General features: G+C 46.0%; 1 protein-coding gene across 2 annotated transcripts in view; it reads right to left on the bottom strand.

Moving 5' to 3' along the window:
* Positions 1-25,619, bottom strand: part of ANKS6 (ankyrin repeat and sterile alpha motif domain containing 6) — a 60,824-nt gene that overhangs the window by 23,096 nt on the left and 12,109 nt on the right. The window contains exons 3-12 of one of the 2 annotated variants that reach the window (XM_061200199.1): positions 24,660-24,704; positions 23,758-23,962; positions 22,636-22,742; positions 20,428-20,576; positions 18,915-19,113; positions 18,087-18,136; positions 14,970-15,173; positions 13,732-13,885; positions 11,468-11,637; positions 2,391-2,577 (exon numbers count right to left, since the gene is read on the bottom strand). In XM_061200199.1, coding sequence (XP_061056182.1) covers positions 2,391-2,577; positions 11,468-11,637; positions 13,732-13,885; positions 14,970-15,173; positions 18,087-18,136; positions 18,915-19,113; positions 20,428-20,576; positions 22,636-22,742; positions 23,758-23,962; positions 24,660-24,704 — 1,470 coding nt within the window. The remainder of the gene's footprint in view (positions 1-2,390; positions 2,578-11,467; positions 11,638-13,731; positions 13,886-14,969; positions 15,174-18,086; positions 18,137-18,914; positions 19,114-20,427; positions 20,577-22,635; positions 22,743-23,757; positions 23,963-24,659; positions 24,705-25,619) is intronic. The other variant, XM_061200200.1, reaches the window with a different exon arrangement.

Genomic DNA, 25,619 nt, shown 5'->3' with positions numbered 1-25,619 from the left:
CTGTCTTCTTTTTTTACACATATTTTTGTTGTTGTAATTTGACTTTAAACAGCTGTGTTTAATTGCCAGCTCAACTGTTTCCTACAAATGTAACAATCGGCTCTGGGCCACCATTCCTGGCCCCCAGCCCCCCACTCTTCTCAGTCCTCCTGGCCCGGCATGAGGGCCACTCTTCAGTGAAGCCCGCCATGGTGCTTCGTGCCTTGCTGATAACACACGTTTGATCCCACCTTGCGTTACAATCATTTAATGTTATTATGTGGAATGTATCTGAATCCCCAGCCTGATGATGAGTTATGCTGACACTGGCACAGGTTACAGCACCCAGGGCCTGCCCCAGTCACCTTCATAGAAGGAATGTGAGGCTGAGAAGGCCACGTCATCACCGCCCCACCACTTCCTCCAGGAGAAATGAACAGACGGACACAGGTGGGAGGATGAGCAGGGCAAAGGCTTGCATGCAGTCCTTGACTGAGGCTACAGATTTCCCACAAAAATATCATAAAGAATGGCTATTTGGGGATAGGTTGCAGGCTCTGGTCTGTGATAATCTAATGCCTGCAGGACAAGGGTCTGGCTGCCTCGGGACCCAGGAACCCCAGGAGGGAAAACTAGGCTTTCTAAGCCAGAGAAGGTAATCTAAAAAGAATTTGCTGTCAGGTCCTCCTGTTTTTATCCCAACTAGGCTTTGCAAACCTTTTTTTAATAATGAATGAGAGGGAAGCAAAGTGGGCATAGACAGTGCATTCTGATATCCACTGTCTCAACTCTTTTTTGGAAAAAGGTGGGGTACAAATCCCAAACTGAACCTGTAGGAGTTTAGATTCCTGAAAGCCTCTGAGGCGGGAGAGTTCATGGGTAGGGAAATTAAGACTCCACACAGAAAACACAGTTAGGGGGAATTCCTTGGTGGTCCAGTGGTTAGGACTCGACGCTCTCACTGCCAAGGGCCTGGGTTCAATCCCTGGTTGGGGAACTAAGATCCTACACGCCACATGGTGTGGCCAAAAAAAAAAAAGAAAAGAAAAGAAAAAGAAAAAAACATATAAAAAAAAGAAAACACGGTTAGGGAGGAATGGGGTTGCTAGTGAATCTCTGAAGCTTTTATAAATGATTGCACTAGATATCACAAAACAATAAAAGCAGCCCCAAATAAAGCGGATGCCAATGGCAGTGTACATTTATCAACTCAGTACAGACCATAGCCTGTGCAGTTGATTTCAACTTATCACTTGCTGGGCAGAACCTGCTCTGCACTCCCTCCCAGTAGCTGCAGCAAGATGCCTACAAATGCACTTGTGAGGACCACACACACACAATGAGAGTTTCCTCCCCTCTCTGATTTATACTCCTTGATTTGCACCTGCCTGGGCCCCATCTCTCATCAAAGCCCTGCTCCCTCCTCCCCCATCCCTGCTCCCAGGAGCCACCAGAGGGCAGTTTTAAAGGATGAGCTTCTTCTCTCCTTTATCTTTTATATCTTCACATCTTTATCTGGGGCCTCACTGCACAGCCTCCACTCCTGCCCGGCCGTCCGGTCCATCTTCCTTTCCTCATCATCCCCACTCATGCAAGTTCCAACGTTCTCCTGGTTACATCTCCTGCTTTTGCTTGCCCTCCATCCACTTCCATTTTCCTTTGAGGAGCTACTTCTCTCCCGCTCCCAATCCACACAGACCTGACCCCAACCCTGGCTCCAAAGGCAGACACACTCTACCCTTGGGGACACAGAGATAGTCAAGGCAAACAATCCAAGTTGTTATAAATATAGCCAAGACAGGACAATGACCTTTACCCCTGGGATTCTGCTGGACCTACTAAGAAAGTAGCACTCTTTCTGCTGGGGTTGCTAAGTTAGTAGGAAGAAGAAGTAAGCACGAAGCTGCTGGGGGTATCCTTGCCACCACTTGAAGAGAGCTTACCTGAGACATGGAGAGAAACACTCCCTAAGCACCTGGATCCAGACATGCCCGAAGCACACCCTAGATATTTCCATTATATGAGCCAACAAATTATCAGTTTCTGGTATTGTTTTTGCTTAAATCAGTTTGAGTGGAGATTCCATCCCTTGCAACTGACAGAATTCTGATTTGTACAAGGTTCAGGGAAAGGTACATAACTGGGGTTGGAGAAGCAGTTCTACAGGTGTTTGTTCGTATATATAAACAAAACTCACCTACATTCAAAAACTACTATACACCTTTTAGGTATGTAAGCTCCGTGAAGACAAAAATACAAGGTAGAATCAGGGAAGGGGAAAGACAGGTGTTTTTGTTTGACTGAAAAAACGATAAAACACCTGACCTAGGATGGCTATAGCAAAGAAGGGCACCTGCTAGGTTACCATGGTGAAGAGGAAAGGGTGGGCTTTCAGGGCCTGGGGGACTCACCCTCATCAGTGATGGTGCCACTGCTGGAGCCCCCGCTGCTCTTGGACTGCCGGTGGGACGAAGAGGAGGACACGGAGGACTCGGCTGCATGCCCTTTGGGAGAAGGTGAAGGCGTGAGGGTGGGGGAGGTGCTTTTGGAGGTAGTGGAAGTTCCAGACGGAGGCCTTTTGCTCGTCTCCAGTTTCTGCTGAAAAGAATAAGACAAATACAATTTTGAGCCCAATCAATTGAGTCCTTTGCCCATTGGGAGGGAAAACAACTCCTTCATACCAGGACTGGTGAGATTTGGGGTTTCTGCATTTACTCTTGACCTGTGACTGAAATTTTAGAATCCAAGCTATAAGCCCTCTTTATCTGTCTCTGTATGTCTGTGTGTCTGTAGTTTAGAAAGGCCTTTATCCTTCACTGTGTAAATGTGTAATATTTTCTTATTTCCAGAGGGTATTAATAAATTTGATTATAAAGTCAAAAAAAAAGAATAAGACAAATACATAAGCCATCACCTGGAGGGTAGACATGATTCAAACAGACACCCACAACAGGGAACACGGGGGATATTTGACTCAACAAGATATCTAACCAGGACTATGACATCTACTTAAGAAAACATGCAAAGCAGAAACAGTATTATCAAAACAGTTACAGGAAAATCCTCCCCTGGAGCAGAGAGGCAGGGAATGGGATGGAAAAAGTGGCACATAAGGAGCCAGAAAACCCTGGTCCTAGTCCTGCCCCTACAGTTGCAACATTGTGTCCTTGGCTGAGTCCCCTAACCTCTCAGTTAACCAGCTCTAAAATGGAAGTGTGGCTTATTACAAACGAAGGCCCATTCTGCTCTTCATGTTTCTTCATCTAAACCAGTCACTTCTAACCTTTCACCACAGAACACTTATTATTTTTCCTTTGTGTGTGTGTTGCACACAAAAAGCCCTTCTTATTTTGAAATACTTTATTGAAGTACAGTTGATTTACAATGTTGTGCTAGTTTCAGATGTACAACATAGTGATTTGGGTAGGGTTTTTTTGCACTTTATATTCCATTATAGGTTATTACAAGATATTGGGTATAATTCCTGGGACTATACAGTAAATCCTTGTTGCTTATCTATTTTATGTATAGTAGTTTGTATCTGTTAATCCCATACTCCTAATTTGTCCCTCCCTGCCCCCCTTTGGTAATCGTAAGTTTGTTTTCTATGTTTGTGAGTACTCTTAGACTTACAATTATGGAAACTAAGAAATTAACACTGGGACAGTATCAGCTAAACTACAGACGGTACTCAAATATCACTGGTTGTTACACTGATTCTTATTCTGGTCCAGGATCCATGCTGCATTGACTTGTTAGGTCTCCTTAGTCTCCTGCAATCTGTGAAAACTCCTTGGTCTTGCCTTGTCTTTCATGACCTCGACACTTTTGAAGAGTCCTGGTCAGGTATTTGTAGACTGTCCCTCAATTTGGGTGTGTCTTATTTTTTCATAATTAGATTTACTTATGGATTTTGAGGTTGATGACCACTGAGGTGATGTGCCATTCTCAGTGCATCACACCAGGAGATACAAAGTATCAGTACCTTATCACTGATGCTAGCCTTGATGACTTAGTTAAGGTGGTGTCTGTCAGGTTTCTCCATTGTGAAGTTACTATTTTTCCCTTTATAACCAATAAATATTTGGGGAGACATTTTGAGCTAAATATTTTGTTTTTTTTTTTAAAGTTTTGCCTGCTAATTTTAACATTCTTTGGTGCATCTTCTCTGGACCAATTACTACTGTGATGTTCTAATGGTGTTTTGCTATTTCCCTTATTCCTTCTACATTTATTACTTGGAATTCTTCTGTACAGAAGACTTGCTCCTTCTCCCCTGATTTATTTATTCAGTTATTTATTCATATCAGCATGGGCTTGTGGATATTTATTCTCTGGGTTATAATCCAATACTACTGTTATGCCCTGGTCCCTTTTATTGGAGGGTGCTATTTAGAAACCAAAATCTGGATAGTAGGTTGCTCATGGCTACTGGGATATCACTGCTTCTAGGTCCTCTCAGTGAACAGAGCAAGGAAATATATGAAGTCTACTAAGCCATGCATACACACATAGCTCTACAATAAGTATATTCCTATGTCTATCAATCTGTGTATATATGTATATTTATGCATACATTCATACTGATTCATACTGATACCTCTGACTCCAATCCAACACCCACAGGATTAGTTCTAGCATTTCCCCTTTGACTCAATCTCTGACAGTTAAAAACTGGGCTCATTATCTATAATATATTTACTTATTTGTTCAACCCTAGTATATATATAAAGGGTATATGTACACAAAAGGTATATATATGTAAAGTAGCTTCACAACTGCTAGACCATAATGCCTGCAAGAAAAAACAAAAAAAAACTCGGATGAATTGGGATATTGGGATTAACATATATACACTACTATGTATAAAATAGATAACTAATGAGAACCTGCTGTATAGCACAGGGAACTCTACTTCACTTTGCTGTACAGTAGAAACTAACACAACATTGTAAAACAACTATACCCCAATTAAAAAAAAAAATCAACCAGAGTACAATGCTTTTGTAGAGTTCTTTCTGTCTTTACTTTACTCTTACAATACCCATTTACATGTTTTCTCCCACCTCCTACAGTGAAGTTATGTCATTCACTTGTAATACAACTAGATCTGTTGTCATAGTCTGCGTACATCCTTAGGTCCTGGTTGATTTTTTTAAAATTTGCATACAGTAAAAATAACTGTTGTGTACAATTCTACAGGTATTGATAAATACGTAGAGTTGTGTATCCACCAACAGAGTACCATATGGAACAGTTCCATCATCCCCCATATTCCCTTGTGCAGTCCCTTTCTAGTCAACCCCTCCCCCCATCCCAACCCATGGAAATAACTGATCTGTTTTCCATCCTTATAGTTTTGCGTTTTGTATACTGTCACATAAATGGAATCAAACGATATGTACACTTTTTTGTCTGACACAGCATGATGCCTCTAAGATTCATTTAAGTTACTGCATGTGTCAGTAGTGTGTTCTTTTCCATTGCTGAGTAGTATTCCATTGCATGGATGTTACCACAGTTAGTGTACACATTCACCTGTTATGAGATGTTTCTAGTTTGGGGTGTTTATGAAAAAACTGCTGTAAACATTCACAAACTGATTTTTGTATAAACAGAAGCTTTAAAAAATTCATTTGGGTAAATATCTAGGAGTGAGAGAGCCAGGTCACATGCTATATGTATGTTTAGTTTTATAAGAAACTGACAAACTTTTTCAAGGTGGCTGTATCATTTTTGCATTCCCACCAGCAATGAATGAGAATTCCAGTAGCTCCACATTCTCACAGCACTTGTAACTTAATTTTTTTTTTAATTTTAGGCAGTCTAATAATAGGTGTAGAGTGCTGTCTCATTGTGGTTTTAAGTAGCATTTCCTAAATAATGATGTTGAACATCTTTTCATATGTTTATGTGCCATCTGCATATCTTCTTTCATGAACTATTTATTCAGATACTTTGCCCATTTTTAAATTTATTGGTTGTTTTCTCATTGTTGAGTTTTGAGAGTTCTTTATTCTGGATACAAGACCTTTATCAGATACATGATCTGCAAATATTTTGTCTAGTCTGTGGCTTGTCTTTTCATTCTCTTAATGCTGTCTCTTATAGACAAAAGATATGAATTTTCATAAAGTCAAATTTAACATTTTTTTCTTTTACGGATCATGCTTTTGGTACTATATCTTAAACTTCCTTGCCAAATCCAAAGTCACACAGACTTTCCCCTAGAAATTTTATAGTTTTTCATTTTGTATTTCAGTCTATGATCCATTTTGAGTTAATCTTTGAATTAGCTGTGAGAAATATGTGAAGGTTCATTTTCTTGCATACTCAATTGTTCCAGCACTATTTGTTGAAAAGACTACCCTTTCTTTGTTGAATTGCCTTTGCACCTTTGTAAAAAAAAAAAAATTCAGTTGACTATTCTTTGGCCTCTCTGTTCTGTTCCATTGACCTATGTGTCTGTCCTTCCCTAATACCGTACTGTAGTTTTATAGTAAGTCTTGAAACTAGGTAGTATGATTCTCTTTTTCATAATTCTTTTGCCTATTATAGTTTCTTTGCATCTAAATATAAATTTCAGAATAACTTTCTAGATCTCTACAAAAAGAGCTAGCTGGGATTTTAATTGGGATTACATTGAATCTATAGATCAAATTACAAAAAAATTGATATCTATTTATTTAAGCTTATTTGATTTATCAATGTCTTGTGGTTTTCAACCTATAGATTCTGCATATACTTTATTAGATTTATACCTAAGTATTTCGTTCTCATAATACATTTTCATATAATACATTTCAAATGTATTATAAATGATATTTTAAGTTTCATATTTTAAAAGTCTAACTGTTCAAATTCTAATTGTTCATTGCTAGTGTGTAAAAATGCAATTGGGACTTTTGTATATTGACCTCGTATCCTGAGACCCTGCTGAACTCACTTCTTAGTCCTAGGAGCTTTTGTGTAGATTTTTGTGAGTTTTCTAAGCAGACAATCATCTCATCTAAAAATAGAGATAGTTTTCTTTCTTCCTTTCCAATCTGTGTACCTTTTATTTTTTTTCTTACCTTATTACACTAGCTATAGTTTTTGGTACAAAGTTGAGAGAATTGGATGTGAGAGACAACATCCTTATTCCTGATCTTAGGCAGAAAGCACTCAGTCTTTCACCATTAAGTATGATGCTAAGTACAGGTATCTTATGTGAGGTCCAGGAATTTCTTTTCAATTCTTAATTTGCCAAAAGTTGTGATCATGAATGGAGTTTGAATTTTGCCAAGTGCTTTTTCTGCATTTTATTCTTTAGTCTGTTAATATGGTGAATTACTCTGACAAAGTGTTCTTTTTTTGGTATTTATCCTACTTAGGGTTCTCTGAACTTCCTGGACCTATGGTTTGGCATCTGTCATTAATTTGGGGAGAAATTCTTGGTCATTAAAAAATACATATATATTCCTTCTGCACCACCATTCTCTCTTTCTTCAGCGGTTCCAATTACTTGTATGTGAGAGTGTTTGATATTATCTCACAGCTTTTGGGTGCTCTGCTTTTTTTTTTTTTTTTTTAAAGAGACAGTTAAGGAGTTTTTTGTTTTTATTTATTTATTTATTTATTTATTTATGGCTGTGTTGGGTCTTCGTTTCTGTGCAAGGGCTTTCTCTAGTTGTGGCAAGTGGGGGCCACTCTTCATCGCGGTGCGCTGGCCTCTCACTATCGTGGCCTCTCTTGTTGCGGAGCACAGGCTCCAGACGTGCAGGCTCAGTAATTGTGGCTCACGGGCCCAGTTGCTCTGCGGCATGTGGGATCCTCCCAGACCAGGGCTCGAACCCGTGTCCCCTGCATTGGCAGGCAGATTCTCAACCACTGCGCCACCAGGGAAGCCTGGGTGCTCTGCTTTTTTTCTTTTGCTTTAACTTCTTTTTTTACTTTGTGTTTCAGTTTGGGTAATTTCTATTGCCCTATCTTCAGGTTCACTGATTCTTTTCTTGGCTGTGTCAGGTCTACTGAGGAGCCCATCAGAGGCATTTCTCATCTCTGTTACATGTTTTCTATTTCTAGCATTTCTATTTGATTCTTTCTTATAGTTTCTATTTCTCTGCTGAAATTGTTACTCATAGGATCTTGCATGCTGTTCAAATTTTCCACTAGAGCCTTTAACATATTAATTGTAGTTCTTTTAAATTTCCTGTCACATAATTCCAACACCTGTTTCACATCTACATCAGATTCTGATGACCGCCTTACTTTTTGGGAGTGTGGTGTTTCTTGCCTTTTTGTACGTCTTATAATTTATGCTAAAAATTGGACATCTCATATAGAATAGTAGAGACCATGACAAATAGTTTTCCTGCCTGGAAATGGGTACACCTTTCCTTCTGCTAGGCCTTTAATGCTCCTTCGAGCTAACTACAACCCAGAGTGGAAAAAGAAGTCCCTTTCTTAGGTTTTAAAAGATTTTGTCAATAAGCTGCCTATATTATTAATGAATTCTTCCTTCTGCTTTTTCTATAAAGACAGACATTCCATAATAAAGCTTTTGGTTAAGCAGGAGATAATTGGTATATCCCTAAGAAACAGATCTATCCCAGCCAAGAGCAAAGAAACACAATACTCTGGGCCTTGTGTGCAGCATTATTGGGGAGGGAGCAGATAAATATAAAATTTGGGATGCTCTGAAATATTTGAACCATTCCCCTCATCCCCAGTGTGGCAGATTGATCATGTAATGGCATCATCTCCACCCCTCCCTGGATCAATACCCTTTGCTACGTAACTCTGTGTGGTCTCCTGCAGTGGGTGTGATGACTTGGTTACTTGATTGGTTTTCAACTTATGCCTTTGACTGGTGCCGTTAGAACATACCCAAGCTTGCTGTGGACACACATGGCCCTGTTTTTTTGGGCACCCCAGCCAAAAGCCAAACATCTAAGTGATCCCCTCAGACCAGAAGAACTGCCTAGCTAAGTCAAGACTAAACTGCCTAGCCACAGATTTGCAAGCAAAAGAAATGCTTTCTGTTTTAAACCACTGTGCTTTCGGGTGGGAATAGAAAGCTGATATTCCCAGTGGGCCTTTGGGCTTCCTGAGATCTGGGAAGTGTTGAAGCATACTCTGATCCCACTCCCCCCAGTTCTGTGTCTCCTAAGGCACACTTCATGTGAGAAGCCATGCCTTACAAATATCCCACCATCACAGTGGTGCTTGTTTTAAGCAAAGTACAAAACCCAGATTCAGGAGGCTCATATTTTGAATACTGATTTCTAATTCTTCCTAAAGGAGTCTTTGAAAAGCACTTCATGTCTCCATTTTGCTGCTGGAGCCTTTGACAGAAAGCCCACTCCTATGTCCTTTGGTTTAGGGCAGTGGTTTCTAAGAACTTGGGCTGGGATGGCTGCAACACTCTCTGGGGAGAAAAACAGATTCCCCTAACCCTACCCTAAGAGTTTCATTCAGTTATGCTGTGTGGAACCCAGTAATCTGAATTTTTAAATAGCTCCCCAGGATTACAGCATATTCTTATGTTAAGAATATCAGGTGATCATTAAACTGAATCGTTTCCCCAGTTTTCTGTTTCCTGAATGCATCTTTAGACACAATTTCCTTTCATCAGAACACACTTGTATATAGATTAAATATGATACGTGCATCCAAGTGAGGTAATAGTTAATATAATTTATAACTTAGATGTCTACCTATTTCCAACACCAATTAAAGGAAGCTAACAATATATAACACATCTAATAAGACCATCAAAATAGAAACAGAAAATTTTAGACAACAGAGAAGAGGAAAACTATATCAAAATTCTAGAGTAGCAGATTTACCTTAATGGGTAGTTGAGTTTCCTAGCAGCAAAGGCAAAAAGTGAAATACGCTAATTATAGAATTCTTACTATCTGATGAAATAAAATGTATCGAAGTATCAGTAGAGACATTTTTTCCATAGAGCTGAATTCTAAAAGGAACTTAATTACATAAATCCTATTACACAAGTAATTTTGAACATAATAGAAAATATGCTAATGTATAGAGAGAAATTTTTTCTGGAGTTATATTGTAAAGAAACTAATTACACAGGTCCAACTGCGTAAGGGACTTTGAATAACAAAAAGAGTTGTATAACCAACAGTAGTTGGGCAGAAAATAAAGACTATTTCTCATACAACCATTAAGACATCAATCTCTGGAGGCACTTCTGGGCAAAGGTCCAAGGGTGAGGCCTTCAGACGATCTAACTTTTCTCAGGGAGAAAGCTTAAGACATCTAGAAAATAAGATGAAGAGTGGGGTTGTGCCGGACTTGGGGTCCTCTCAGAGGAGGAAATGGGCTATACTGCCTCACTGCGGGGCACCTGGAGAGCCATCTGGTAAAGGAGCCAGTTCACGCTCATGACTAGGAACCCACACTCTGGGGGCTCACTCCATTAACCAGCCCAGGAGGAGGGACTCAGGAGGTGGAGGGGGCAGATTCTGAAGACACTGGAAGACCTCCCCTCCCAGAGGCATGTGGGGTTTTCCACGCATTGCAAATCCCACAGTTTGCTACCAACATGGTGACTGCTCTGGGGCTGCACTAATGGAGGAAAGGTGCCAGAGCAGGGAGGTGAGGCCCTGGCTTTGTCCTGCCCACCAACCTTCCTTTAGCTCCTTTCCTACACCACACTCTCATCTCTGGCGCTCTGCACGTGCCGTCCCCTCACCCTGGGACAGTCTCCCCCTTGCCCCACCCTTGCCCCTTTCATCTGGCACTTCATCCTTCAGAGCCCTGTCTAGATGTCACTGACGCCCTCAAGCCTCGGCAGAAACCCAGCCGTGCCCCACAGCATCCTCCCCTCTCCACGACAGACCCTACCACACCAGTGTGAGACGGCTGTGTCTGTAGTGACACGCTGAGAACGGTCACCAAACCCCTGGTTCACTGCTGGATGCTCACTGCTGGAAGTGCCAGGCACAGAGCAGATGCTCCAAAGATGTGGACAGTGGATGCATAAGGAAGGAGTACAAATACTACTGCTACGACTGTCAACAGTAAGAGCTGACACTTACACAGGCATACCAGGTACCAGCCCCATTCTAAATGCTAAAGTGTGAGGCTGCGATTAGAACCCAGGCAGTTGCTCCTGAACCCACACTCTGAACCCTTTTGCTCTAAATCAATGAACAAAAACACGTGCCGTGTGAGGCTGGATGACCAGTACAGGGCTGCAGAACTTAGTGCTCACCCCGGCATCGCACCGCACCTCAGCTCCCCTCCCACCTGGAGGGATCCTGGAGATCGGGCGAGAGGTGAACACACGTGTGCAGGAGACCAAGGGCACAGGGTATGATCTCGGCAACCACCCTTCTCAGAAAGCCCAGGTGCGGCCAGATGGGAGGTTTAGTCCTATCCCATGACGGTGGCACCGCCTGTGCTCCCCAGGCGTGGACCATGCTAGAACAGGACCTGTGAGCGTCAGAGGAGCTGACGGAAACAGAACAAGCACCTTGCCACCAGGAACACTGCCGCCTGCAGAGGAGACCAGGAGCTCAGACGGGCTGGAGCCAGGCGCTGGCCCAACAGGACTTGACCGATGGCTGGGCTTCTGCTCAGATAATCCGGCTGCTTTTTTCCTCTGGGCAGCGATCTGGGACAGAACACTGTCTATGCTGCCACCTGAGGAAACAGGAATAGGAATGACTGCCTGGGTCCAGAGCACTGCAGTGTGGGTGGTGGACATAAGGTGCCGGCCTGGCTGAGCCGGAACCCCGTTTCCAAGACCCCTGCCCCTGGCTCTGGGTCAGGGCTAACCACAGGAGGACTGTGCATGACAACTGGCAGGTGGACGGCCATCAAGGCTCCAGTTTGTCCTCACTTTCCCCCGAGCCACTGCCGGTTCGGTCAGCCGCCAGCGGGCACAGACAACACGCCCTGCCCAGGGCACCCCCAGCAGCCCCGCTGCAGCACCTGCCAGCCGCTGCACATGCTGCCACGCCAGGGCTCCTCTGCCATCATCCAGCCCCCGCTTCTGGATCTCTACACCCCCAGCTACTCCCACAGTTGTGTCAATAACTTTCTCACTCCATAATACTCAGGGGGTCAGCTTCCCTGACTGAATCCTGATTGCCAAGTTCCCTCTCCCTGTTTCCCCAAACCTACCAGCAACCTTGAATTATTACGAAGGAAAAGGGGAAAGTGATAATATCCAGAGCACGGGAGGGCACTAGAGGGAGAACACTGATAACTAACATTTATAGAGCACTTACTAGGTGGCAGGCACTGCTGTAAAGCCATTCTGGAGGGCAAAGTGTAAAGCTTCAAAAACAGGCAAACCCACTGACCCCGCCACCCTGATTCAAAGGCACTTACATTAAGCAAATCACTAAGCAAGCAGGCAAGCGCAGAGCTATGGAGCCATTACTTAGAGTGGGATCTACAAGAGCAAAAATCTGGAACAGCCTTGGTGTTCAACAAGAGGGAACTGGTGAATCAAAACTGACACCTCATATGAGTGGAAGGCTGTTTGGTTATTTAAAAGATGCTGTAGCTACACGTGTATTGGCATAAAGAGGTATTTACAACATGGTAATGGGTACAAAGAGGAAAAAGGTTACAGAGCAGATTATACTGGGAAGTCAGCCTGCCTGCGTGCAGGTCCTGGCTCTGCTACTTCGCAGCTGTGTGACCCTGGGCGAGTTATTTAACTCCCCTGAGCCCCAGTTCCCTCCTCTGTAAAGTGGAGAGGACACCTCACAGGTTGTTGGAGGACTGAAGGAGATAATCTATCTAAAGGGCACTGTACCTGGCACACACTAAGTGCTTAATAAATTATTATTATGCTTTCATAAATATGCATTAAAGTACTTTGCGAAGATATACACCAAAATGTTAACAATGATCCCTAGTGGGTGAGATTATACTTCCTTTTTTTTTTTTTTCTTTACCTGGTTTTCAAGCTTTTCCATAAGAAGCGTGCATTCTTTATGTAATGGCATAAAGCAGGGTGCCTTCCTGCAAAGCTGGCTTTGGTTAATCCTGGATGCCCTCGGGGAGGACTAGAAAATATCCTGTAACCAGCCTCATTACCTATTCCCATATTCTGGTGTTTTGTTTTTTATAGTATTTACTATCATCAGATTTTTAAAAAATTATCTGTTTATACCAGAATACAACTTCCTACAGAACTGACTTTGAATTTTTTATTGCTAACTGCTCTATCGCCTAGACATTGCCTCACATCTAATAAGTGGTCAACAATATTTGCTGAAAGAATATGGTAAGCAAATGTAATGATGTGAAAAAAATTAAAATTAAAGAAAAAGAAAGTATGCCAATAAGCCCAAAATAACTGTGGGGCAATCTGCTTTGAGTCTTAATTGTCTCTGGGCAAATCTGCTGTGTGTCTCTGGGCAAATCTGTCTCCCACTCTGAGCTTCAGTTTCCTCATCTGTTCATTGAAGGGTCAGGATGAGAAGATATCTAAGGTTGAATCTTCAAGGATTTTAAATACCGCAAAAACACCATGTATTTCTCTTAGTTTCTTGTAAAATTTTCCAAGAAAATAAAGCATTGTAGACTATTTCTTCCCCTCCCCTGCCCTAAGAAAATGCATAGAAGAAACTATGAATTGTGAATTCACTGAAAAATCCTTTAGGCACATCAACGAGAAAGACAGGCTGTATGCAGTGGTCTCTAGGACTGTCCCCAGTTCACACCCTCAACCCCAAGGGATCTTCCCACCTCCCCAGAGTGGCCTGCCTGGGTACCCACCTGAGCGGTTGTGCAGCTCCCCACCGTGCCTGCTCATGCCTCCTACCCCACTGGAGCCACCAGAAGAATGAGGCGAGTGGTTGAAGTTTCCAGAATTGGCGGGAGAGGCTGGGCTTCTGGAGAGAGACGGAAATTTAACTGGCCTGACGGGAGTCTGCAAGAACAAGGTGGATATCACAGTTAGGGTTTGCTGTTCATTCCTTCTGATGCACAGATCACAGTGGTGAGGGACCTGGAGTTCAGCTGGCCCATCCCAGCTGGTGCTTGCATCCACTGGCACGTCCTTGCCCACCGGTGCTCATCCTGCTAGGAGTCCCCCAAGGGATGGCAGTTCACATCTATCTGCTGACAACTTGACCGACCATTAACTCAGGCTGAGCACCTGTGACATCGTTTCCCACAGGTCACCCACCTGCTCCCACGTGGTGGACTAACGTAAACCCACTCTGTCCATTTTTGAGTACCTCCAGCCACCAGGCCCTTGGTCTCCAACTAGTGATTTGGTATTACGACAGTCCAGGGAGGCAGCAGCAAGCAATGGGGGTCAGACAGAGACGGGAGTCCTGAGGCTCTCCAATCACTCGACACAAAGCGGCAGGGTCAGGTCCTAAATCCCTGTCCTCAGTTTGCCCATTTACTGTATCTACATTGTCTACAGTCTACACATATGGAGATCAGCTCCCACAACGAGAGGGACTACCTCAGTACATCACAGAGACACACTGAGGGCCACCAAGTCAGAAACCACTGTGGTCAAAAGGATACAAGTCACAGTTTCTGGTTGCAAGAAAATACTAGTAGCACACATAGTTGCCTCCCAGTGTTGAGCTTGGTCCTGGACCTGTGCAATGTAGTATGGAACTTGATTAGAGGCCAAGAACCTGATTTCTGGTCCCAGCATCCCCGCCCCAACTTGGCTAGGTGACCTTCAGCAACTGACTTCCCTTCTCTGGGCTGTTTCCTCATCTACTAAAGGGAAGGGTGGATTAGATCAGGTCTTCAACCTGTGTTCCAGGGAGAGGGGCTCCCATTTTCACTCCATTCACTCTAACATTTTAATCTGCTTACATATTAAGTTCTTTGGTAGGGTTTCATTAGACAAAAGAATATCACTCATTTAAAAGAAAATAAAAAGCTTCAGCCCCCCTGGATTAGTGGGTCTCAGGTCCCTTCTGCCTGCAACACATCACAATGTCAGTGAGTGGTGACATGTAAAGCATGTCAGCTGGACAACTTACGGTGTCTGTGCTCCCGCCGCCCACAGGTTGCCCCCTGCTGGCTCTCTGGGACCGCACAGTCTTCATGGGGTCTGCCTTCCTGTTGTGACATGTCCGGGACCGATCCGAGCTCCACAGCTCAAAGCTGGAAGGGGGTAAGAAAGGGGGGATGACTGCCTTCAGCTTGTCGCTTGGGAGTCTGGTGAAGGGGGCTCCATTCCGAAGCTGAAAAAGACAGGCTGTGGGTTAGGCAAGCTCCAAGAGGGCTCCCGACTCTGCAAGGAAGACTCCAGGTTTCCCCTGCTTCTCAGAGAACGGCAGCACTACCTACCCCTCCACCCAAGCCAGAAACCCACATGATGTCCTCAGCTCTCTTCCCAGCAACCAAGCGATTCCCACATCTGCTCTGCTCCAACTCCCAGGTTCTCTTGCGTCTGTCCACAGCAGAAACACACAACAGGGGCGGGGAGTATGGAGAGTCGTGGGGTAGCCAAGGGGTGATACGTGTGCTGTGATGGGGCAGCACAGGGGAGGGGCCACCTCTCCCTGCAGGTAGAGAGGGCATCTTGTGGGTGGGGGGGCACTTGAGCTGAGCCCAAAGGACAACAGAGAGGTTGGGGGAAAGGGCACTGCAGACCGAGGGAAGAGAATGTTGAAAGGCCTGGAGGCAAGAGTAGCAAGACCAGTGTGCAGAATTGCAAGGACACTGGTGTGACCAGAGTTGGGGGTTTCAGGAGAAGGGGATGAGGGTACTGGAAGGCCCAGGCTGGCTCTCTGTGAACCCAGCCAACCCTCACATCCCCCATCCCACCACCTCCTTCCTACTCCAGCCACACCTCCCACTGCTGACATTTTAATCTGCAATTTAAGTTTTGAAAATGTGATTTGGGGTCAGTATAAAATCCACACAATGATGACTGGCGGATTGTCAAGGAAAAGCTTTCACACAGTCCAAGCTAACTTTAATTAAGAAAAGACAGTGAACTTGGTGCCAGATGGTGCTTTGCAGGGAAGGGCATACCACAGCTAAACCTGCCTCGGGGGCCAGGCAGGTGGGCACCTCCGCAAGGATGGCTGCAAACGCCCACTCAGCAGAGCACCGTGGCCATCCTCCATCTGCCACGGGGCAGGCAGGCACACTGGTGCCCTCTAGAGGGCATGAGGAGGTGGGACAGGAAAGCAACAAGATGGGAGGGTGGGCATCCTGGGTTCCCACCCTGGCTCTGTCCGGCTTTTCTGAGAGTCCGTGAATAAGGGCTGTCCCCTCTGGACCTCGACAACCTCACCTGCTTAAGGGTATTCATCAGAGCTGTTAAAACAATGAAAAACTAGGAACCCCAAAGTCCAGCAGGTCAGTCTTAGATAAAGAGATGAGGGCACAGTCCCATGATGGAATGTTCATCCTGCAGCCATTGGATGTGATGGGACCAAAGAGTGTTTCTGACACAGAAAAGATGGTCATGACAAATTGTTAATACACCAGGTTCAGCACAATATGGGGAAGATAACAATGCCTGACCTGGCATGGTTGTTGGGGATATTAAGTGAGTGAATATATGTAAAGTGCTGCAAATACTTAATAAGCATTTGGCTGGTACATACTTAGTGCTGTGTTAAGTATTTGTTTACTATATATAACACGATATCATATTCACAGATGTGAAAAAATGATTAGAAAAATACTCAAAAGCTATATGCCACAAAATGTCAATCATGATTATATCTGGATTTGTGATCAAGGGCAATTTTATTTTTCTTTATACTTTACTGCATCTTCCAAAATTTCAATAACAGCATTTCTGTCTTCATACTGAAAGTAATTATTGCTATTTAATAACATTATCAAATGTTGGGCGGTACAAGTCCCACAGTCAGTGTGCAGACACCAATTTACACCTATTACACAGCAGGGCAGAGTGGGCAGATCCTGGTCAGGGCTCCGCAGGTCCTGGGGCAGCTTAGTCTTTTGGGGGCTCCTCTGCTCCCTTCTTCTCTCCAATACTGCCCTCTCCTGGCCAGCCTCCAGATTAGGACCTCAGAGCTAAAGGGACTTGAGCCCAACTCCAACCAGGAGACTCTCACTTCAGAGAAGAGAAATGAAGCCCAGAGAAGTGAGGTAACATGTCCAAGGTCACACAGTAGATAAATGAGAGCTCATTCTGGGCCAGCCACTATGTTAAGAACTTCCTGGGGATGATCTCATTTAAAAACCACAACCAGGAGAGATAGCATCCCCTAAGTTAGAGAAGGCTAGCTATCACCTAATGTCCATCCTCGATATCTTCCTCAGCAGACACACCTGATATTTAGATGGGCACACGACCACTCGGAACAAAGACTTCATTTCCCAGCCTCCTGTGCAGTGTGAATGGGCCATGTGACTAAATTCTGGCCCATTTAATGTAAGCAAAAGTGATATGTGAGTTTCCAGGAAACTTCTTTAAAGACACCTGGCATGTGCCTATGGTCACCTCTTCTCCCCTCATCTTTCCTGTCAGCTGGAGTGAGGTAGTAATGGACAGAGCTCTGGCAGCCATCTTGGACCAAAACGTGACCTTGGTAGTAGTAGCCATGGCTGGGAGACCAACAGGTAAAAGGAACCTAGGTCCCAAACTCTATGGAACAATGAACTAGTCTTGAACTTCACTTACTTGACAGAAATGTGATGCTGTCATATATTTATGCCAGTTATTTGGGGATTTTCTGTTACTCATAGCTGAACCTAATCCTGATACATCTCTAATTTATAGACGAGGAAACTGAGGCCTCTCTCAGGCTGGAAACATACCCTCCTCTTTGACTCCTCTCTCCTTGGCTTTCCATAACCAAAAGGGTGAGTTCAATGTCACCCATCAATTCCTATCCCTACAAGGCCCCTGTCCTCAGTACTGTCTCCCTGAGAACATGATCGGGGATTACCTCCGGCTGCTAAGCACCAGCACAGCCTTACCTGCAATTTAGGGCTGGCATCTGTCCTGATTTCTCGGTGCCAGAGATATACCCACTGTTACACATTTTGATATCGATCCCATCTGTAACCACCACAGAGAAAGACAAACGCCTACATCCCTCCTTAGAAATCAATCCCCTAACGATTGGTAGAGACCTGAAATGCTTTTAGAAAAGCCCCACACTCACCATGGTTGTCAATAACACATCTTCCTTTTCTCCTCTTGTGCTCCCAGGACCTGAGAAACAAATAGAAGTTTCCTGAAATGACCCCCCCGCAAAGAGTTCACGGCATGAGGACAAGTGACCAGGTCAGCCTTCATCCTGGAAAACCAACTCTCCTGAGTGATTAAATATTTAATAATAATTGGTATTCTATATCTGAATAGAAGGAAAGCACTTAAAAGGTATCTTAGAGTGTGTTTTCAGCTTCTCCATAAACCACTGTCATGCTGGGTCAGACAGTGGTACCTCCAGCTCAATAGTCTGTCTCAAACAGTGGTGCCAAAGGATCTAGTCTGGGTGTGGGAAGTCTGACTGTTAGAAGGGATCTGATCTAACTGACGTCTCAATCAGTGTGGGAATCTCCTTCAGTGCCCTGGCAAAGTCATCCAATCTGTTGAATACCTCCAGTGGTGGGGAGCTCACTACCCCCAGCCCAATCCTAGTAATTCACTCTATTTCAAAACACTATCGGTACAAGACCAATCACATTCGGCAGGTGGGAAAATCACCGATCGAAGGCAAGAGAGAGGCAGTGACTGGCCAGTGGTCTCTCAACAGGGCATATGGGACAGGAGCCTGGGACTCGTGCCACCAGCTTCCTCATTCTACCACACTGATAGCAGTTATGTCCCTTCTTTGCCAGACCAGCCACTCTGCCCCAGTGTCACATTCCAACAGCATCTCACCTCTGGCATCAGCCCAGGAGGTGGGACAAAGCGAAGAGGATGAGGGCAAAAAGGTTCAGGGTTTGACCATTCTGGAAATTCTACCACACATGCAACTTCTTCTTACCATTGTCTTTGGTCGTGGGGGTCACATCGGGGAGCCCAGAGCGGCTCGTCTTGTCTGGGGGGGGCGCCCTCATTGTGGAGTCCAGTGCTGGCTCTGGCTCATCACAGAAAGGCAATGGCTGGTTGCTGGACAGCCCACGGGGCAGTGTCTGCATCAGTTTGAGCTTCCGGAACCGATTGGACATTCGGTTCCACCAGGACTGCCAAGGAAGTGCAGAGCAGAGGTCATGCCCCAAGAACACCTAGCCCAGGGACGGTGACCACACTCCACACATGCTTCCCCTCCCCCGTCCTGGGCCCACTGCAGGCATTACCAATCAACCATAGCACCCTTTCCCAAAAGCCATGGTTCTCTCTAAATCCTTCCTGACCCATCCCTTAGGGGGCCTTTCCAATAGGCTGGAGTTGGCAGTGAACCCTGTTTGCTAACCCTCTTCTAATCAATCTCCTTATTGCACAGATAGAGAAACACAGACCCAGGGATGTCAACTTGCTCAATGTCTTACAGTCAAACAGGGACAGAGAGATGGACACAGAGGCAATACCAAACACCTTAACATCTATTACTGCATAACCTCCTTCCCCCTATTCCAGCAACAATGTGAGAGGTGTCAGGGTGTCCACACCAAGGCCTGGACCATCTGTTCCTGTAGCTGATGCCTTCCCACCTAAAGAGAGGACAGGTGCCACCCCTAGGGTGTCTACATAACCCCACGATAGCTCAGAGGTTACTGGCACAGCGTCAAAGGGAGGCTGTGAGGGCCTGGCCTACAGAGATGGCAGTGAGGCAGGAATGAAGAGATCTATGCAAACAACACTGTGAGGAAGAATCCAGGGGCCTGAGTGAGTGACGAACATGAGAAGAATGCTAAGTCTGCAGATCTGAGAAGGTGCTGGAACCCCAGCCAGGACAAGGGAAAAAATAATTTTGATTTCCAACAAGCAGAGCAGGGCTGGGAGGATAAGAAATTCAAAGAGAAACATTCAGCTTGCAGTTTAGAAATAGGCAACTGGAGCTTGGTTTTGAGGTTTCCAGAAGAAGCTGACAGGGGCCTGTCGACCGCAGGGAGATCCTAGAATGGTGCAATTAGCAAATATTTTCCACACTAAAGCACAGGCCACAGACAGATGGCCTGGAAGATGAGGTGTTCAAGGTTGGCCAGCTCAGTACTACATCATGCAAAGAAAATGTTTAAATTCCCTACATTTACAAATTGTGTCTCTGCATCAAAATCTGGGTTTCTAGTTTCTCCTGAAAAAGATGGGAACATGTGGCAACATGGACCCACATACTTGCAAAGCAGCGACTAAGGCCACTAAGTGGTTACGATCACCCCAGTTTTCCCTGGTCCCCACCGTTCCCTATTGCTCACCTCCAGCTTACTTCCTGCCCCTACTGGGCCCCCCACCCCAGCCTACACCAGCCCTGGGTAACAAGGAAGCGGCAAGCATCTCCCCCCTGCACCCATTCTGGCCTGGCTCTCTGACGCCATTTAAGACAAGAAAAGGCAAACCTTAAGTCCGCCTTTGTCATCAGGCAGCACTGGGACACTCCAGGGCTGTCGGACCTTCGAGTGGGGCAGGGGTGGTGAGTGGCTGGGCCGGCCTTTGTCTTTATTCACCTGCATGCAGACAGATGCCAGCAGTCGAACAAGTTCCGTGTCTATGGACACAAAAGGCAGCATTTTACCTGCAAATATGTCTGTCGGGCCATGGGATGGGGCCCAACATGACCCCCATCAGCCTGAGAACTCAGCACCACAGGTCCAGAGCCTGTGTTACTCCAGGATCAAGGCGTCCCTGCCTCTCCACTGGCTCTTCAAAAGGTGGCAAACAGGTGAGCAGGGCTTAACCCATTTAACCAGAAATAAAAGCCTGAAGTCCTGTCCTACCAGGAAGACAGAGGGGTGGTGGGTTTAAAAAAGTACAGGCTCGGGACTTCCGTGGTGACGCGGTGGTTAAGAATCCGCCTGCCAATGCAGGGGACACGGGTTCGAGCCCTGGTCCGGGAAGATCCCATATGTCGTGGAGAGACTAAGCCCGTGTGCCACAACTACTGAAGCCCGTGTGCCTAGAGCCCGTGCTGCGCAACAAGAGACGCCACCGCAATGAGAAGCCCGTGCACCGCAACGAAGACCACTTGCTGCAACTAGAGAAAGTCCCCGCACAGCAACGAAGACCCAACGCAGCCAAAAATAAATAAATAAATAAATAAATTTATTAAAAACAAATAATAAGTAAAATAAAACAGCCGTTGTTTAAAAAAAAAAAAAAAAGTACAGGCTCTACAGCCAGATGATCGAGGTTTGAATTCTGCCTCTGTTCCTCCCTGGCCATGTAACAGCAGGTAGATTAAGAGGTGACATTAGTACCACCACATAAAGGTATCTGGAGGATTTGAGGTAATTCCTAACATACAGTAAGTGCTTAAGAAAGGTTAAGTAGTATTAGTTATTATTAACTCAACTAGGCTATTGAAAAAACAACAAACAGGACTGAGAAAAAAATACTACCAACTATTACTATGCTTTTCTCTTGATGACTGTTTCCTTTTTTTCTCTCCAACTGTTCAATAATAAGCATGTGTTTCTTTGAAAATTTCGGGCAAAAACTTCATTTGAAAACCCACTAGGAAAAAAAAATCCATTGGGGTAGATTGTTTTATTGGGAAAGGGAGTGGGGGAGAAGGGTGGGGCAGGAAGAGACACAGGGAAAGAGACGTGTCTGTCAGAGGAAAGCGTGTGTGCGAGGAGCCCGGGGTACCCGGGAGACTGATTCTGAATGTGAACCCTAGGCGCGTGAGGAGCGAGATCACTGCACTTGGGTGGAGGGCCCTACCTCTCTAGCAGGGCTCAAGTCTTCCCAGACTCCGGGCCCCTCCCCTCTACAAGCAGACGGGGAAGCTCCCTCGCTGCTCTTCAAGGATACAACAGGACCAGCACGTATCTGTGATGCGTGGGGCCCGCAGGAGGGGAGGGTGGTGAGGGAGGTGATGCTGGTGGTGAGGAAGGGCACTCGGCCTGCCACCTCCACAGCTAAGGGAGGCTGCAGGAGTCCCTCCACCAGACACTGAAGAGGCAAAGTCCTCCCCTTCACCGCCAGCTGGTTAGAATCCGGCTCAGGGCTCAGAGCCTGCGGGCCAGGAGGGCCTCCCAGCTTCTCCCGCTCTGGGCTGAAACTCGGGGGTCACAAGAGAGACAATAGGTAAGACAAACCCTGCCCCCTGAGCTGGCTAATTGGAAGCCCCAGGTCCCAGAGGAAGGCCTGTCAAAGTGGGGGAGGGTCTGAAGTGCCAGCTGGGGGCTTAGTAATGGCGACACCTCCAGCACAGGACCCTTGACCTGGAGCCTCCACCTACACAATTAAGCCACGGGGGTCACTGCTTCATCTGATTCTGCTCGTGAGAGGGGCCTGTTTCCTCCTGAGTCAATCAGTTTCTGGCTGGGAGCACAAATACCAATCTAGGATTTGTGCGGACTGCCAAGGGCTTCCCTCCTGGACACTCCCAGAAGGCTGGAGCTGAGAGAGGCCTCAGGGACTACCTGGTCCCAGCTCCGCCCTCCTTGGGAGGAGCGAAGACTTGCCTGAGGCTGTGTGGGGAGCTCTGGGAGTTTGAGAGTGGCTTCCCCCTTGAATAAGCAAGTGCTTAATCACAGGTGATTATCTCGATTCCCAGCCAGAGAACCCGGCAGGCTTAAAACTCTTTTCCAGAAACAACCCACCAGGATCACTCAGCAGCATCACTAGGTCAAAGGCCGTGTACCCGTTTTTTGCACGAAGAGTGACATCAGCTCCTTGGTTTAGCAGATATTTGACAATCTCCTTGTTCCTGTGGAAGACAGAAAAAGCCAGAGTGAGACCCACTGAAAGGGAAAGCATGGCCTTGCTTCTGGGCAACGTGAGTGGTGGCTTTAACTACAGCAGCATCTCTGCACCTGTAAAAGGGCTTGGAAAGCTGTGTCTCCCAGCCCTTGTTCCCTACACTGTGGGCAGCCATGACAGAAATCAAAGCCTGAGTGCTCCTTCCACAAACAAAACAAAAACCAAGGGTTCTGCCCCAAAAGTACTGGCCCCCAGGACCACATGCAGGCCCTGCCCCTCCAGCCCCAAATCAGGACTCCTGCAGCTGAAACGTGAAGCCTCCCGCAGGCCAGGGTGTTTGATGTGGAAGTCTGAGGCCTATCAAATGAGGAAAGAAACCACTTCAAAAGGAGGCAGGAGACTGCTCTGATCACCTGAAGCAGGACAAGGGTGGAGCCCCTAATTGGGAATCAGATCACTGAGCAGGTATAAGGCTGTATGCAGATCCCTGCCTCTTGCTCAAGCCCACCCCAAGGAGGAGGCATCCAGGAGGGCAGAGGGATGACTGGATGAGAAGGGATACAGAAGCACCAGTCAACGCTGACGCCTGTTCAAAACGAGGGCTAGGACAAGCCTCACCATCAGACGAGAAGCCAGTGGTACAAATGGCCAATGTTCATTCCGAACAGCGGCAATAGACGGGCTGCTATATACATCAATGTGAAACTCCAAAAGAACTAATCTGTTCGCTCAACTGAAACCAACCCACAGAAACTTATCTTTCAGTATAAAACCTTCCTTCTGCATGGTTTCTTATGCCCACAGGTGAAATTGTGTGCCAAGGCAACAGGAAATCCAGACACAAAGGGTAGGAATGCAGGATAGACTGAGCCTGCGTGGCTTTTAGTCTTTTTTGAGTGCCGCAACATCTTCATAATTGGGGGGCTTCTCTGTAGCATCCCGGTACCAGAAACCCATCAGGAACCCTATTTCAGCCCAGGACATCTTAGCCTCCCCACTGAGGGAGTGGAGCTGGCACTGACCCGTGGTAGGTGGCCTGCATGAGGGCCGTCCAGCCATGCACGCTGTCCTGCTTGTCCACGTCAGCATGCCTCTCAACCAGTAGCTGCACCAGAGGCAGCTGCCCCATGACAGCTGCCAGCATCAGTGGGGTCGCCCCATCCCCGTTAACCAGGTTCACGTGGTTGGGGTCTTCATCGGCAATCTCTTTGACCAGCTGGAAGTTTCCTGCAAACAGAAGCAGAAGCAGAAGTCCTGGTGATCCGTGGGCCTGGTACCGCAGGATTATTTACCCAGTGGTTTCACGTAACAGATGTGCTAAGCCAGCCTCTGCACTGGGCTACTGGGCATCGCAGGGGCTACAAAGATGAGTCAGAGGTAGCCCACACTCTCAAATCCTTCCGTCTACGAGGGATGGAGGCAAGCACACAAACAGCTTTACCAAAAGGGAGAAATGTTATTGATATCTTAAAAGAATGGTGATGAAGGGCAATGTGCATGCAGAAGGAGAGCTCAGGTCTCCCTGAGAGGTGAGGATAAGGGCGAGCTTCCTGGAGGTGGGGGTCTATTTCAGGAGAGGCAATATTAGGCTAAATAGCCCTTCATTACAAAGAGAGTGGAGTGGGTAGGTGGGCAGCCAGGCATTTTAGAGGTAAGTAAAAGCCAGGACATAGCCACAGGGTTTAGCCAGAGAGGCAGAGGGGGCCTGAGAGAGCAGTCTGGAATCTGTGTGTAAAACAGCATGACTACCAGACTCCAGGGTCTGAACCTCCCTGGGTGAAACTAGAGTCAGGAAACAACAAAATGCCTGTTTCTTTCTCAAATACTCTGGGTGGCCTTGAAAAGGACTATAAATATTAATTAGGTTGGAAAAAAATAGCACTGTATTCTTAAATATCCAAAAAAGATTTTCTAAAGCGCTTACCCATTTTCAATGCATGGAAAATATCAGGTCGCCTTTTCTCCTCATCTGGGTAAACAAAGATTTTACAAGTTAACCACGGAAAGGTCTGAAACAACAGAAAAGTCACAAGGGTGTAACGACCCAGCCTAGCTTTAAAAATGATCTGCCTCTCAAAAGCAGTCTAATCAGAGACCTGAGATGACTCCAGCAGACCTTCTGGAAGGGCTATTGTCAAAGTGTCTGAAAATGCTTCAGACACAGACTGTGGGAGGTCATCTGGCCAAGAAAACATGAATGAGCAGACCATTTCCCGATCCCACAACTCATAAAGCAGTCATTTTTAGGCATTCCAAACTTTGGGATGGCCTTTCTCAGATAGAACGGAAAAGTATAGTCTTGGGAAAATCTGGATTCCTATGAAGATTTTAAAAAGAAACAATGATTCTTTTATTCTAAAAACTAAATGTACAACCATGAGGTAATTCCAGAGCAGAGGACCCCTGAGACACTGAGCAGCTAATCCCAGAGGAGGTCATGGTTGTGGCCACCAGAAGACCCAATGCTAATATTTGCTTTCCTTCCCAAATAAGCAGCCATCTGAATGATTCTGAAAGTCACCCCTACCCCAGACTTGCAGATGCAGCTCCCAGCAGGCGACTGCCCAACTGATGTCTTCGTGCTGGGCCTTGCTGCGCCCACCCAGGGCTAGCCCCTCCCTCATCTGCTCTCTGTCATCTTCCTCGAAGCTTGAGCTAGCGGGTACCCTGCTCCTTCCTGTCAGAAAGCATCCATCCTCATGACCAGGCTCTTCGCTGGTGTGCAAATGTAGGACTTCCTTTGACTAACTCCGGGGGGATGCAGCAGCTGCAGGAGGAAACCTGTGACTCTGGGCCAAATCCCTGGTCCAGATCAGCCCCCTCCGGCAGCTGGGAGGAAGGTGCAGCGTGGCACAAGGAGCACGGAGTCTGGAGTCAGAGTACC

Source organism: Eubalaena glacialis, chromosome 9, assembly GCF_028564815.1.
Source record: "Eubalaena glacialis isolate mEubGla1 chromosome 9, mEubGla1.1.hap2.+ XY, whole genome shotgun sequence".
Lineage (NCBI taxonomy): Eukaryota > Metazoa > Chordata > Mammalia > Artiodactyla > Balaenidae > Eubalaena > Eubalaena glacialis.
The sequence above is the reverse complement of the archived record's forward strand: the minus strand, read 5'-3'. Positions and strand labels throughout refer to the sequence as shown.